This window comes from Nansenia antarctica (assembly GCF_963989245.1).
Source record: "Nansenia antarctica genome assembly, chromosome: 3".
In the NCBI taxonomy this organism is placed as follows: domain Eukaryota; kingdom Metazoa; phylum Chordata; class Actinopteri; order Argentiniformes; family Microstomatidae; genus Nansenia; species Nansenia antarctica.
In genome coordinates, this window is record NC_137688.1 from 29,377,193 (window position 1) to 29,392,003 (window position 14,811).

Here is a 14,811-nt window from a genome sequence, read left to right on the forward strand (position 1 = left end):
TAATTTAAGCTCTTTTCTGATTTATAAAACTAATCAATTACGATCCCGGGCCCGACTGGCAGCACCCTATAATTGGGTGGCTGCTTTCCTTTTCTCAAGTGCCCTTCAGCCAATCGTTGCAGACTAAACAGGTGGCGTCTGAGGAAACAAGCTCTTCCAGTCCATAAAACGAGCTAACTAGCTCCCCGAGATTACCAGCCTGTAATTATCCTATCATTTGGGTTGTAAATCACAGGTTCTTGTCATGGTATCATCAGATCCACAGCAATTTTGGGGCTACAAATCTACCTGGTCATTTGGGGAGCTCACGTGATGCCATAGCTAGCATGGCTAGCACCCAGTGGTGGGAGACTTTGCTGGGCGTAGCAACAACTTTTGGTAATACATTTGAAATGAAATGTATCTTTATTAAATCAAATTGTCCTTATATATTACAATGTTCAATATACAATACAATATATACAATATATAATTCAATGTTTATATCTCATGACCAGTCTATATTGTATATCCCATGAGAAAATTAGGTCATAGGCCTAGAGCATTCAACTGTTATTATTATTATTCTTGAGAAGTCTGTATCCATCCATACATATCCATCTATGATGTGTAATTGAGGGGGGAAGAAAAAGGCATACCGATGCCCAAAGGAGAGCACACTAGAAATATTCTGGAATTTCCCTTAGTCAAGTCATGACATTAACAGTTCCTTGGTGCCCACCCATCTCCGTTCTCTTGTCTCAACAGCTAACCCTAGATACCAATGATACACTCCACCCATTATCACAACTATCAATCATTTGCGTGTGTCCTGATTATTTGAGACAATGCCAAATACATAAAAATATCTGAAAGGAGTCAAGAATAAAATCTCAGATCCACTTATTAGATCTATGTGTAGTATCCACTCTTATAAATGTAATGCATGTATTGTCATTAAATTCTTTGCTGTACTAGCATTGGTTCCATAGAAAAGACTAACATTGGTTCCAACAATATATCATCCTGATAATATAAATATAGAATAGAATATATATATATATATATATATATATATAAAAATATCAGAATATGATATAGAAAAGGCTAAATTTGAAGTAGTAGTAGTAGTTTGGCTTGTTCTGAGTATTTGTAAAGACACCCAAATCTATTAACTTAACCCTTTCCTCCTCCAAACCTAGCTACTTGTTGTGTCACTTTCACATACCCATATCTTCCAAACACAGCCGACTACACTCTGTTCTGTCTGCTACGTTTCTGTTTGCTAGAGGACTTGGCTATATCACAATTGGCCATAAATAAGTGTATAACTACTGGGTCTTAGAAGTAATTGGATAATGTTGATTGCAACATTTCACTAATAAAACTGATTAAAGGGTCAGTGAAGAGCGGGCCACAGGGAGTGTTTTTAATTTGTATTAAATAACTTATTTAATTACAGCTGTCTGAGCCTATTGTCCTGTTTCTGATCAACAGGCGCCACACACATGCACGCATGTGTCTGAGTAGTGCAATCACTTATATCATTATTTGACACTTTCCCTCATAAAACACCCTCTCTATCACATAGAGCTAAGCAGGAAAAGATTGTGAAACAATTTCTGAGAAGAGGACAAATCTACTCATATGTGAACACACAACCTTCACCAAAGGAAGACCTAATCATATTTTGTGTTACTTAACTTCATCAGTCAAACAGGAGAGAACAGTGCAGTTGAAAAGAAAATAGCTTCAAACATGAGAGAACCTAAATAAAAACATCTACAGTATGTCATGTCAAGTTGTTCTGCTTTCTTTGACATACATACTGACACACAGGTGCCACACAGGGGGCCTCCTGATATCATTGTGATTAATTACATACATCTTTGAATGTGCCTCAGAGAAGAGACGTTTAGAAGATCTACACCACGGAGCTACGGTACATGAATGCAATAAATATAAGTGTTGCAGTGGATAACATTGTTACTTGACAGTACTACAAGAAACTACATTAATGTATATTTGGAATGGGAGATGGCTGTACAGAATTGTATCTGAAACTTCATCTAACTAGTTTCAAATCAATAGCATAGCATAATCATGAAAGAGATTTATCTTGAAATACTGTGGCATACAAAGCTGAACATGTTGTGCACCTACATGCATTCTACCATCTGTTATTGTATTTGCGCCTCTACAGTAAATTTCCAATTTCCATGGCAACACCAAAGAGGCAGGTAGCAGGAGCGTTGTAAATGTTTGTGCTTGAGTATGGCCGTTTGGGTGCATGTGCTTCAGTAGTGTGCTTAGTAGTTTAATTGAGTTAGTGCAGAAACTTGAGCTCTATGGTTTAGATCATATAGGCATTTTAGGACAGACTTTACTCAGTGTGAATACAACACAGTGTGTGTGTGTGTGTGTGTGTGTGTGTGTGTGTGTGTGTGTGTGTGTGTGTGTGTGTGTGTGTGTGTGTGTGTGTGTACACGTGTGTACGTGTGTGTGATAGCACACAATTAAACAATTAAAACAATTTAATTTAGGGTTAGGAATACAATATTTACAATATTTAACATGAATATTTGTTGTATTATGTATGCTAACCATGCATTTATTGCAATGGCTGTTTTCAATATATCTCAGGTTGAACCCAGAACAATATTCAGCCGCAATTAACAGGAATATGAATAGTTTGCTCATACAATTTCTTCATAGTTTATGTGCATAACTTCCGATAATGAGACTGTCTATTGTAAAAAGGTGACGAAAATGATGCAAATCTAACACCTCTCAATTGCTCTGCGTTTGAAGAATTAGCAGGTGTAAATCACAACGCATGAAGGTGACATGAATTAATTTTCCAGCTGGTAATGGAATCCCACAGTCCTATCTGAAAACCCCTCTGAGCAATGCTTTATCAACCTATTGTATTAACCTACTGTAGAACAAAAACAAGCTATTTCAAGTTACAATCACATAATGAATGAAATGCAGGACAGCCTGAATAACAACAATGTAGGTATTACATCATTGTCCATTCGGGGCCTAATTGTATAACTGCTCACTGCCATGCTGTGCTAATAGATAAAAAATAAAAAATAAATCAACAATGTGTTTACAGCAAAATGTAAATCTAATGGATATAATATGAAGATCCACAATGTGTTTACAGGAAACGTAAATCAAACTCGCACAACACAAGACTATTTGTCTTGACATTCCAAACAGTTGTGAGTCTGACTGTGTAGCTGTTTAGCAAAACGCCTCTTTTCACTTTGTTTTAAAAGATTGCTTATTGCATCGCATAATTATATAATTCTGACTTCATTTGCAAAGAAGGTATATGTCTGGATAGTCTATCACCTTCTCCCTAAGTCGAAAAAGGGGAACAAATGTGGTTAGGGCTAGTATAGGCCTGCTGTAAGTTTACTGTTTATGATTAACAATGGGGTACAACTTCTGCTAAACTTGATATTCGTATATATATATTTAATTAAAATGTACTTACTTTGGATTGTGTTGTTGCTGCCGTATGCCGTAGGCCTAGTCTTGAAAGTCCGCGGGGAAGTCCAGAAAGAAGGCGAAATATTTACATTTAACTGCGCGAACAGACTGTGACTTGACATCCGAATGTTAAATGCCTTATCACTCTGACTAGGCTATATTACAATTTTCAATAGCCTATTATTGTCATTTGATGCATACATGTTTTGCCCGATTTCATATGAATTTCTTAACATTTGAACAATTATTCATTACATCAGGTGTATTTACTCATCGAAATTACAGAAAATAATTTCAAAAACGTTGTTCCAGAAGAAAATATTGCCTAATATGCCTGCCAAACTACCACATAGCGGGAACAAGTCGTCTCAGTTTGAAACGGTGATTAATGAGTTGGCTCGGTGGACTAATAAATCTGTGACACAATGGACAATTGACAGGCCTACTTACCATCGACACTGGATTATACATGTCTTGGATAGTTTTGACATAAAAGCATATCTAATATAAAGCTAAAGTCTGTAATTGCAGTCCCTCTCTATTCAAATATACGATTTCTAAAATTATCACTAAAATAGGCCTAATACAAAGATGCATATTTGTTGTTATAAATACTGGTCGGTGATATTATACTAAAGAGAAAACCCTCCCCTCTGTGAGTGTGTAAGAAACACGTTATTAGCCATGTTTTCAAGCGTCTTGTTTATCTTCAGAACACGGAGGTGTGTATGTCTCACGCAATTCTAATGACAGTGTAATTTAAGTAACCTATGTCGTTTGTTTCGTGTCATGTCTTTTATTGAAACAAATAAAGCAAAATACGAATTATTGGCGCATTATTGACTCATTTCATGTTTTATCTTGCGGACAATGTTGTTTTTATGCATGTGATTGGGCGTCTGTTTTTGATAGAAACAAATCCTTTTCTCATATATTTGTTTGTTGTTTAAAAAAAACAATTCATAGAATGGTTTCAATGTAAAACCCAAAGCTTAGAGAATAAATCCTCTCATACACATTTGCACATAATGTATCACTATATATGTTTCTGAAAATAATGTAATATTGATGCTTTTATTTTCCTAATGTCTGAGTACATGGTTGAAAGTACAAAAACGTTCACTCTCAGGCAGGGTTAAAAGAAAATCGAAGTGTACTTATAGTGCATTACTTCTATCTATTAAAACAAATACAAAAATATATTTCACTACTAAGTGCTACATAACATCATGATATCCCAGGTATGGTTATGGTTGCTGAAACAAATGCATCATGTTGAGGTAATTTAGTTTTTCATGTTATTATTGGACCAATAATCCCCATCCACTACACATTCTAGATGGTCTCTGAGTTGGATTAATCCACAATTATTTAATCGAAGACCAAAACAATCTTGTGACAAAATAAAGAAAGAGTACACAATAGCCTTAGACAAAAAAAAAAAAGTAAAAACAGGAAATCCGATGCATAGAATACCTTTGTTACAATGTACATATATACCTACAATTCAAATTGCCTAAATTAAATGAGAGACTCAAAACATATTCAAAGGGTGTGTGGCATCTGGATAATTGATAATCACCAGCGGCAGCTTGCTTTTTACTGAGACTCGTCCAATTCTGTTGACCACCAGACAAAATGACCAACATGTGTACATATTTAGCATTGAATAATGAGATACAATTATACACCCCAACAAATGAAAAACACTAAAAACAATCATGATGTTTTGTTTAATGCAAGTGTACAGTATGTAACATAAGGACAATCTCACACTCAGGTACAGTCAGAAAAAGTCAACTGTATAGGATAGTTCTTGCAATGGTAAAACAGTCACTCTTCAGAGGGTTTGGCAAGTCCATATTGACAGCGGTCTGGGGTGTGATCAAAGTCACCAAAGACCCTATAGCCCAGCAACATCAAATGTGTCTCTCTCTGGATCAGAGAGTGCTGTTCGTGATCGTTCATCTGTTTTATCTCAGCCCAGGATGTGCCATAGAACATCCTGATCGTTAGAGCACACAATGCATGTCATGTACATGTCAACAGTCAGAGTGTACAGGATGCTTGATTGATGGGAGGTGACTCAAGGTGATGTCGGCTATGTGAGTGACGTCAGTCCTCTGAAATGACATCAATGTCCTCGGAGCTGCCCTGCTGCGTGGCGGACCGCCAGCGGCTGACATGCTGGCTACCTTTCCTCTTCTGCAGCGACTCGGGGGACTCCTCCTCCAGCTTCTGCCTCTTGTGCTTGGTCCTTCTGTTCTGGAACCAGACTTTCACCTGCAAGGAGACATCACGTTATTTTGTTTTGCATTTAACCGTTATTTTTTCTCATCAAGATCATATCTGAATGAGAAGAGATACCTGGTCCATATTAAGTAGTACATCAGATCTACTACAGGATCTAGACTTAGCATCACATTGCCTAAGGCATTCACAGTAATACTTTACCGCGGCTCATTTATCTGCATTGGAAATCATATACTATTTCTGTTTCATATTTTGGATGTCGTATAATTATCATTGGTATGCCATATCGATTGTTAATTTAAGTGTTGGTCTTGAAAGGTTGGGCACATTACAATACAGTGGGGTGCAAACATTTGGGCACCCCTGGTTTAAATGTCTATTACAATTAATCTCCAAGTGATTGAAAGCAAACCTGAACACTAAATGCTACAAAGTTAAACATGACACCTTTCTGCACATTTTAAAGCAAGGTTTCTTTTTAAATGATAAAAAAGGAAAAGGGCCCTATGCAACAGTTTGGGAACCCTTTTGGATTTTGCTGTGTTACCTTTAGAGAAGATGATTACTAAGGCCCAGACCAAGGTGATTTACTCGTTAGGGCTTCAATGAGTCAGGTGAATATAATTCCAGGGTTGAACTATATATTCTGAAGTAACTCCATGCCTCTAAAGTATCCGACTGCACCTCTAAACAGTTGTCCAAGGATGTCAGAATCAAGATAGTTCACTTCCACCATCAAGGAGAAGGCTACAAAAAACTCTCGCAATGTTTCAAACTACACATTTCCACTGTCAGAAACTTCATCAGAAAATGGAAAATAAATGGGAAAATTGATGTCAAGGCAAGATCTGGAAGACCAAGAAAACTTTCAGATAGAATGGCCCGAGATCTGGTGAGAAATGCTCAGAAGAACCCACACATCACTGCAAAAGAGCTGCAAAAAAGAGTAGCAGACACCGGTCTAGTTGTTCACAGGACAACAATACAGCGTACCTTAAACAACAAAGACCTACATGGCAGAGTTGCCAGAAAGAAGCCTTTCCTACGACCTCACACAAAATGAAGCGTCTGAAGTATGCAAAAGAAAACCTTGAGGAACCTGAAGCCTATTGGAACAATGTGCTTTGGACTGACGAAACCAAAATTGAACTTTTTGGCCACAACCAAAAAAGGTATGTTTGGAGAAAAAAGTGAGAAACATTTGTAGAAAAAAACACATTGCCAACTTTTAAGCATGGAGGTGGATCCATTATGCTTTGGGATCCATTATGCTGGGGGCACAGGCAACATTGTGCGGGTGGAAGGAAGAATGGATTCCACCAAATATCATGACATTCTAGAGGCTAATGTTCTAAGGTCAGTCCAGAAATTGAAGTTGAAGAGAGGTTGGGTATTCCAGCAAGATAATGACCCGAAGCCGAAGCATACCTCGAAATCAACCATGAAATACCTCCAGGAAAGACGGATGATGGTTTTGGAATGGCCATCACAGTCCACAGACTTGAATATTATTGAAAATCTGTGGAGAGATCTCAAACATGCCGTACATGCAAGAAGGCGGAAGAATATTTCTGAGCTAGAGGTGTTCTGCCAGGAAGAATAAGGAAAAATTCACAAAACAAGAATTGAAAGACTCTAACCCTAACCCTGGCTACAGGAAGCGTTTACAAGCTGTTATAGTTGACTGAGGAGGAGTTACAAAGTTCAAGCTGACAGGATTCCCAAACTTTTGCACAAGGCCTTTTTCATTGTTTTATTATTTTGAAACTGTAAAAAGTACAAAATAAAAATGTATCTTGCTTTAAAATGTGATGAAACGTGTCATGTTTAACTTTGCACCATTTAGAGGTTAGGTTTGCTTTCTTTCACTTAGATATTAATTGTAAAAGGCATTTTGACTAGGGGTGCCCAAGGTTTTGCACCCCACTGTACATCAAAAAATCAAAATGTAAGTTTGATGCATGCCAAAAGATCATTGAGCATCAGTATATCAAATGAGGTGATTGTAAATACCTAAATCACTGTTGATTAAGCATGTCTTTGGCAAATTAGGTCATAAATGATTGTGAAATATGCGTTGTTAGCAGTGCCTTCCCCATCTCCCTAGCTACACGCCAACAAACAATCTCCCATGGTTGAGAAACCTTGTGTTGCTGGAGCCTATGCTCGTAAAGGAGGTGTAGCAGGTCTGACTAAACGCATACTCATATCCCCTGTTTCAGTATTCTGGAATGCAGCCCATGCCTTTGGGGGGTTAGGGTGCATCAACATCGCCGTGCCTCCTTTACCTGTGTCTCTGTTAGGCAGAGCACGCTGGCGAGCTGCTTCCGTTCTGCGCCCACCACGTAGTGGTTCTTCTCGAAGGCCCGCTCCAGTCGCAAGAGCTGAGAAGGAGAGAATGCCGTGCGGATGCGCTTGGGCTTGCGGGAGAAGGGCCCATGGAGGAGCAGGTTCTCTGGGCTGTTGTCCTCACCTAGGGAGAGAAGAGAGGAGAGGAAGGGAGAGAAGGAGGAGAGGGAAGGAAGTAGAGGTTTTGAGATGACAGACAGGAATGACACTAGCTCTTGTGTAAGTGTTCAGAAGTTTGACTACAAAGAGCGAAACCTCATGTTCTATTGTAACCCAAGCAGTAAACTGACACCAATGACAATAGCTGCTGCAAAACAACCTAAGGCAGAGCCTTGACGCAGACCTCAGAGTGGATTCGCATGGCATGCTCCCCAGTGCAATATTAGCCATACAAATGTGTCCCTGTGGAGCTCTTGACTTGTGTGTCTTACAGTGAGTAGCAGCATGAGTAATTAATAAACAGGTAAATAATGATGTTACATCCTTCTGCTGTCCTGTCATTTCGCAATGCTGCTACCACACCTCATTCCAATGATACATGCTTGCTCTAGTAGTGTATGTGCTGTACGTTTTCACATTTCTGGGGTTTGGAGATGCCAAATGGAGATGATATACTGCATCAGCTCACGTTTGTCATCACACAGTCAGTAAATGGTGTTGTGTAATTGACATAGCTACGTATGCCCTGGTCCCACTGACAACCATCTTCAGAACAATCTTTACTGGTGACTGATACATATAGGCCTACTGATCCTACGTAAATACATACTACGTATTGGGAGCGATCAAGATTAACGTTAAAAAAATAAAGTTACTGGATTCAATGAGTCACTGATCTAGTTTCAATGAGTCACATTTCATTGAAAAGCTTAACGGTGTACTACCACTGTGGATACCAGCTCAGTGACTTAATCTCTCCATAGAGTGATGTTAAGCTCATTTGTATACACAAGTGGGGCCTTTAGTGCATTCAATGTTCCGCATTAAGTAGTAATGCCTCGTGTGACATCATACGTAAATATCTTAGGTCTGAGAGATGCAAAAACCATTTGTTGTGAAGATGGTGATGTGCGATTAAGCAAATCTAATCTTGTGCCCATGTCTGATTTCATTCAACACAAGACAATAGCAAAATGTCGTTGTTTTTCTGTTTCATGATAGTGTACGTGACTTTTTTAACCCCAAAGGCAACATCTGGGGTGTCTGGTTTATGGTCCGTTTATTAAAATCATGCATAAAAAACAAGAGACATTTTACATAAACAAATAGACATAGAACTTCTTTGACCGCCATATGTAAAAGGTTGAATCATGCTTGAAAGGAATATTCAGCACAAATATAACCTCAAACACGTGTACGCAAAGTTGGTTGAATCTAGGCTGTTGGGGGACAGTTTGTGGGATACACGAAAGGCTCTAAACAATGATCGCCTGTCAAACCTAAATGAAAGGCAGTAGTGATGTCCAGTATACATTGTTATGCAAAAAAAAAATATATATGCCTGAAAATTACCTACTGACAACGACTTATGGCAGGCCATCATCTTGCAAATATGTATGGTTGCAATACGTTTTCCTACTTTTATGGAAGACTGTAAAAAGAATAAAATTATCTTGTAATGATATTGATAAGATACACCATAGCCACAATATATTAATATTCACTCATTTCAGATGAGGATAATGTGACATAATAGTCACGAAGGATTGACTCTCTTTGTTGGTTCATACATTGTTAGACATTGATCTGTTATTTGCCTGCTAGGGGTGAAAATGTGTGTATCCAAACAACTGTATATTTGAGAACATTATTAATGCATATGGTCAATATCTATTATAGATAGGATCTGCACTCCTCTCACACAATTGTTTTCTATTTACAAACCCACTGTCTTTTTCCTTAGCACCAGGTAATGATGTTTCCTTTGCTTCTACATGTATAGCTATTAGGTAGATTTTACAGGTCACAAAAGACAAGTCATGGGGCTTCCTACTAACCAAAACGATCTACTATATCGATACTATATATTTTTCTGCCCATTGCACAGATTGATATCACTTATTGCCTCATTAAATATATCTTCTCTGTTCGTCAGAAGCCATTAACAGTCAAGGTGCTAGTTTCAAATAAATGTATGTGCAATTCGCCTCCGCTGACTAAAGAGTGTATTATTTCACAGTCCATCGTTGACAACAGTTCTCAGCTGGTGTGCTGAAAAACCTTTGAACATCAGAGCCTGGGCCAAAACAATAGAGACATCTCAAGAGGCAAAAATGTGAGGAGCACGGCTCACATGGTGCACAAGAATGTAAATAGCGAGCTCTCCAAGACCCACGGGTGTTGAAAGAGAATCCTTAATGCTTCTCAAGGAGCAGTGAACATCAACCAGCCAAAATGACCCCGACCAGAAGCCTGGAGTTGTCTTGGCCAACTTACTATGCCCTAAAAAAAATAAAAAGTCAAATATTTTCTAAACTTCCCTGACCTCATAGAAATACTTATTCTATGGTGCATATGGCTTGTAAATTGAGGAATCAAACACAATATTGTATTTAAAACGTAGCAAAAACTTTATGGACAAAAACATATGATTTTTCTTTCCCCCTGCGATTCCTCTTCCTCCCTCACACACTTGCGCATGGCTGTTCTGGCTGGCTGTTCTCTCATGCAGTCTTCGAGTCTGGCATCATCTGCTGTGTGTGGCGTCGCTTCCAGCTTTCCCCTGAGAAGACTAAACGGGGGGGGGGGTGTCCTCTAAAGCACTACAGTAGGCTTCAGCTCTAATTGTGGCACAGCCCTCCTGAAGAGAGGGGGGGGAACCCTCTGGGGGGGATGGACTCAGCGACTCAAACAGACAGAGGCCTTCTACTGGGTGAACATGCCCCCGACATGACTACCAGGGAGCAGATGGCACCCCCGAGCTGCGTTGCTACCAGTCCCCTGGCACAAACAAGCTTGGTCTTGTCAGCACTATAGGTGGGGGTCCAATCTCTCATTAGAGCCTTTGGAGCTGGAGTCTCATGTACATGGCAGGCTGTATACAGAGAATGGATTATTTTGTCTTTCATGACCTGATTTGATCCATGCATGTAAAGTTTCAGAATGCGTCAGTATACAGTAGAAGGGAAAAGGAAACAGCATATTCTCAAATGAGGCATAAAGGGTTCTAATGTAGCCACAGTCATATGATGATATAAAAGCCTGATTTAGGATTTTATAAGCAAAAACAAATTTTTGCAAGAAAAATACGTGTTTTCTGATATAGGCTACCATTATATCACCATTAGAACATACCACTATATATCTTCTAGCTGAATTGATCTCTCTAAATAATAATATTAAAATATTTTTTGGTCAATGATTATTCTGAAATAATAGTTTTTAGCCACTCTAATATACCCTTGCACAAGTGTTATACAATATCATTGTCTGTCTGTCTGTCCGTCCATCTGTCCGTCTGGAACAAACGCGCTAAAATGAACTCTAAAATTGACTTTTTTTCTCCTATGAGTCAAGCTCTTCCGCATATCTGCTGACATTTGATGCTACCTAATGAATGACAAAGTGTCAGCTCAGAAGACATCTCCAGACGGAAAAGAAAGAGGGGTGGGTGAAGTGTCTGCCCTCTTTCCTGATAATAACAACTCTACACTGAAATGTACCCTAATCAAAAGAGATGCTCTCACACATAGGACCTGGTCAGTCTAAGATCCTGTTTATATTGTGCTGCATGATAGCACCAAAGGATTGCTACCCTCTCTCTCTCTCTCTCTCTCTCTCTCTCTCTCTCTCTCTCTCTCTCTCTCTCTCTCTCTCTCTCTCTCTCTCTCTCTCTCTCTCTCTCTCTCTCTCTCTCTCTCTCTCTCTCTCTCTCTCTCTCTCTCTCTCTCTCTCTCTCTCTCTCTCTCTCTCTCTCTCTCTCTCTCTCTCTCTCTCTCTCTCTCTCTCAAGACCACTCAGGAAGTGGCAAAGTTGGAGAAAAGATTCACATGCATTTTCCAACAGTAATTGACACTTGTGATAAGTAATCCTTTCCCACTCAATCCTCTTGGCTGTATTTAGCCTTGTCTAAACAGTCGTTTTCATGGTCATTGGACACCATCAGTGAGTGGATCTGGGCCTGTCTGTAAACAAAGGGACTTTATCTGATCCCCTGATCTGAGTAGCATTGACAACAACATCTGACTTCTGTTGATCAGATGATATACCCTGAAGGACTACCTGGGCCCTGACTACAGCCTTAGAGCACACCTGATGTGGCTAACCTTCCACTGAGTCAACCAGTCAAATGTGAGGGTTATTGATCTGCTTGGTTTAACAAATTGCTCTGTTTTTGGGACCACCCAGCATCAGTTTCAGCGTGGGATGTTAACATAAGCAGCCCTGAAAACAGATTTTTTTTGTGCACCTGGAAATGTAAATGTTTTTTCTCTACAATATTAAAGTACTGGTATCGCTTCGAAATGCATGGATTAATTTATTAATTAATTTCAGAGCTTTTTTTCCACTTTCACTTTTCCGTTTCTCCCTGTAATGCCAAAGTGTACTCATTTCATTTCTTTATCTAAAGTTGAACACAATTTGCAGATTTAAATGTGCAGTTTTTCCCAATGTATCAATTTATATATTTACATTTATTATTATACATGTATTACTATTACTAGTATTATTATAATTAATATTGTTATTATTATTATTGTTGTTGTTGTTGTTATTGTTATTATTATTATCATCACATTATTAACACCATTACCAGTAATAGAATTGCTAACGTAGGCTATGTATTACAATATTATTAATATGCATTACTGTTTTATTGTACACATTAATTAAAAGCAATCTAAATTCGAAAGGAAACTATTTGTATATGATTGTCTTCTTATGTAATCACACTGCAACATATATTTTGATCCAAATTGTGATTTGGTCATTTTCATCGACTAACAGCATAATAATCCATAGAAAATAACAAATCTATTTTACGGTTGTTTAATAATTTAATTTAAGAGATAAAGATTATAATGCAAGTTTTGGAGAAATCGTACTGTCTTGGATGTGGCTACGTCTTTCCTATTACCGCCGGGATGAGGACTATGTTTTTTTTTTCTTCTTCTTCTTCTGTTTTTTTTTAAACAATATCACCACTGGAACAACAAATACATAACTTAAAATGTCAAATTACTCATTATCCATTTACAATGAGTATATTTGAAAACACTCACTGCTAAATAGAAGAAGAAAAATAAGCCTACACATGGGGATGCTGACACGTTCCTGCATGGACGGACATCGCTCATAGTTGTAGTGTTGGTGAGTCCATAGACTCTATGGAGAATATTTGATGTGCAATAGCCTTCAGTTTGTCTTGCTCTGATGATTAATGCAATATTCTCAAATTGTTTGAAGCTTGCAGACACAACACGTCCTCCCTGGAATAGGCATACACGGTAACATCTCGCGTCTTCTCTCCTCTTTCAGCAGTGCATCAGTGCATTTTCTATTATTTAACATCTTAATGTCATGAGTAACGTGCGCGTCAAACGTGTGTCTTATGACATACAACAATAAGGTTAAGCTCTAAGATATTCTTCTAAATTAAATTGCAATGATGACCTATACAGGCAACATGACCTACCTTGGAACCTGTGCCCAAGATATCGGTTTCGAAGAACCCACGGATAGAAATTCAAAGCTTCTCTCTGATGCTGGTGGAAGAAAGGCTGGGAGGGCATCTGGAGTGGATGCAGAGGCAGTGCGGAGTTGGTTGTGTGTGTCCCCGGGTCTGGAAACATCAGATCTGGGCTGCTGTACAAAGTCCTGCCGGAGTTCTGAAAGCAACTCCCAAAGGGAGCAGTATGGTGAATTGATTCCGTGAATCTCAACGCCGTTGGTCTAATAGGTTCTTCCCCTGCAGCCGAGGAGTTTGCGTCTTTGCCGACCAGGGATTCGATGGTAAAACATTTCTTACTGTTTTGGTACATGATATCAAATATGTAATGAGTTCTCCAACTCAATAAAAAAATATATAATATGATGAAAAAAGAACCAGTGAAAGTCCGGCCACTGTCTCAAAAATGCTCACAGTGGTTCCTGAGCAGTCCCCGGGAAATCCATAACTTCCCTTGCCCGTAAATACCGAGGAGCCTGTGTTGTCCTTCTGAAAGCAGTTCGCCTGTCAACTATTCTTGTTACTCTTGTATTCAATATGAACGTTTTTTCGCTCCTGGAACAAAACGCCAAAATCAGATTCTTATAGCCAAGTGCAAATCAAATTGCCATAAATCATTCGCGATATAAAGCGTCAGATCAATTCGTTTATGATGACTTCAGGTGTATGACAGACTAGCGCTTGTCTCATCACTCCTGAGAACCATTTTTGGACTTTGCTCTATAAGGATCGAGGATCAGTAGCTTAGCTAAGCCTTTGAGAACGAGCTTGTCACTCATCAGGCTCAATACCTGCCTTCAACTGGCGGTGACAGAGGTGTGGTGAGCATGCGCAGATGTCACCACAGAGCGCATGACAGCCATTTTGTTAAATGAGTGGTCTCTAGTTATGCATTTATTTGAGTCTTATTTGAGCCATTATCTTGAAATAGACTAACAGAAGCCTGATATAGGCTACATGCTGTTAGTTGTTAGTGAAGTGTATTTAGTAGTCAGTCATATAGGCTAAATGGTTCAATTGTCTCAAAAGCAATTTAAAGTAGGCAACATCATACAAAA

General features: G+C 38.8%; 1 protein-coding gene across 1 annotated transcript; it reads right to left on the reverse strand.

The window, feature by feature from the left end:
* Positions 1-5,598: 5,598 nt before the first annotated feature.
* Positions 5,599-14,066, reverse strand: emx3 (empty spiracles homeobox 3; the record flags this gene model as incomplete). Its single annotated transcript, XM_080525543.1, has 3 exons — positions 5,599-5,766; positions 8,025-8,209; positions 13,721-14,066. 3 exons carry the CDS (start codon positions 14,064-14,066, stop codon positions 5,599-5,601), a joined length of 699 nt encoding a protein of 232 aa, XP_080381669.1.
* Between the last annotated feature and the right edge of the window lie 745 nt (positions 14,067-14,811).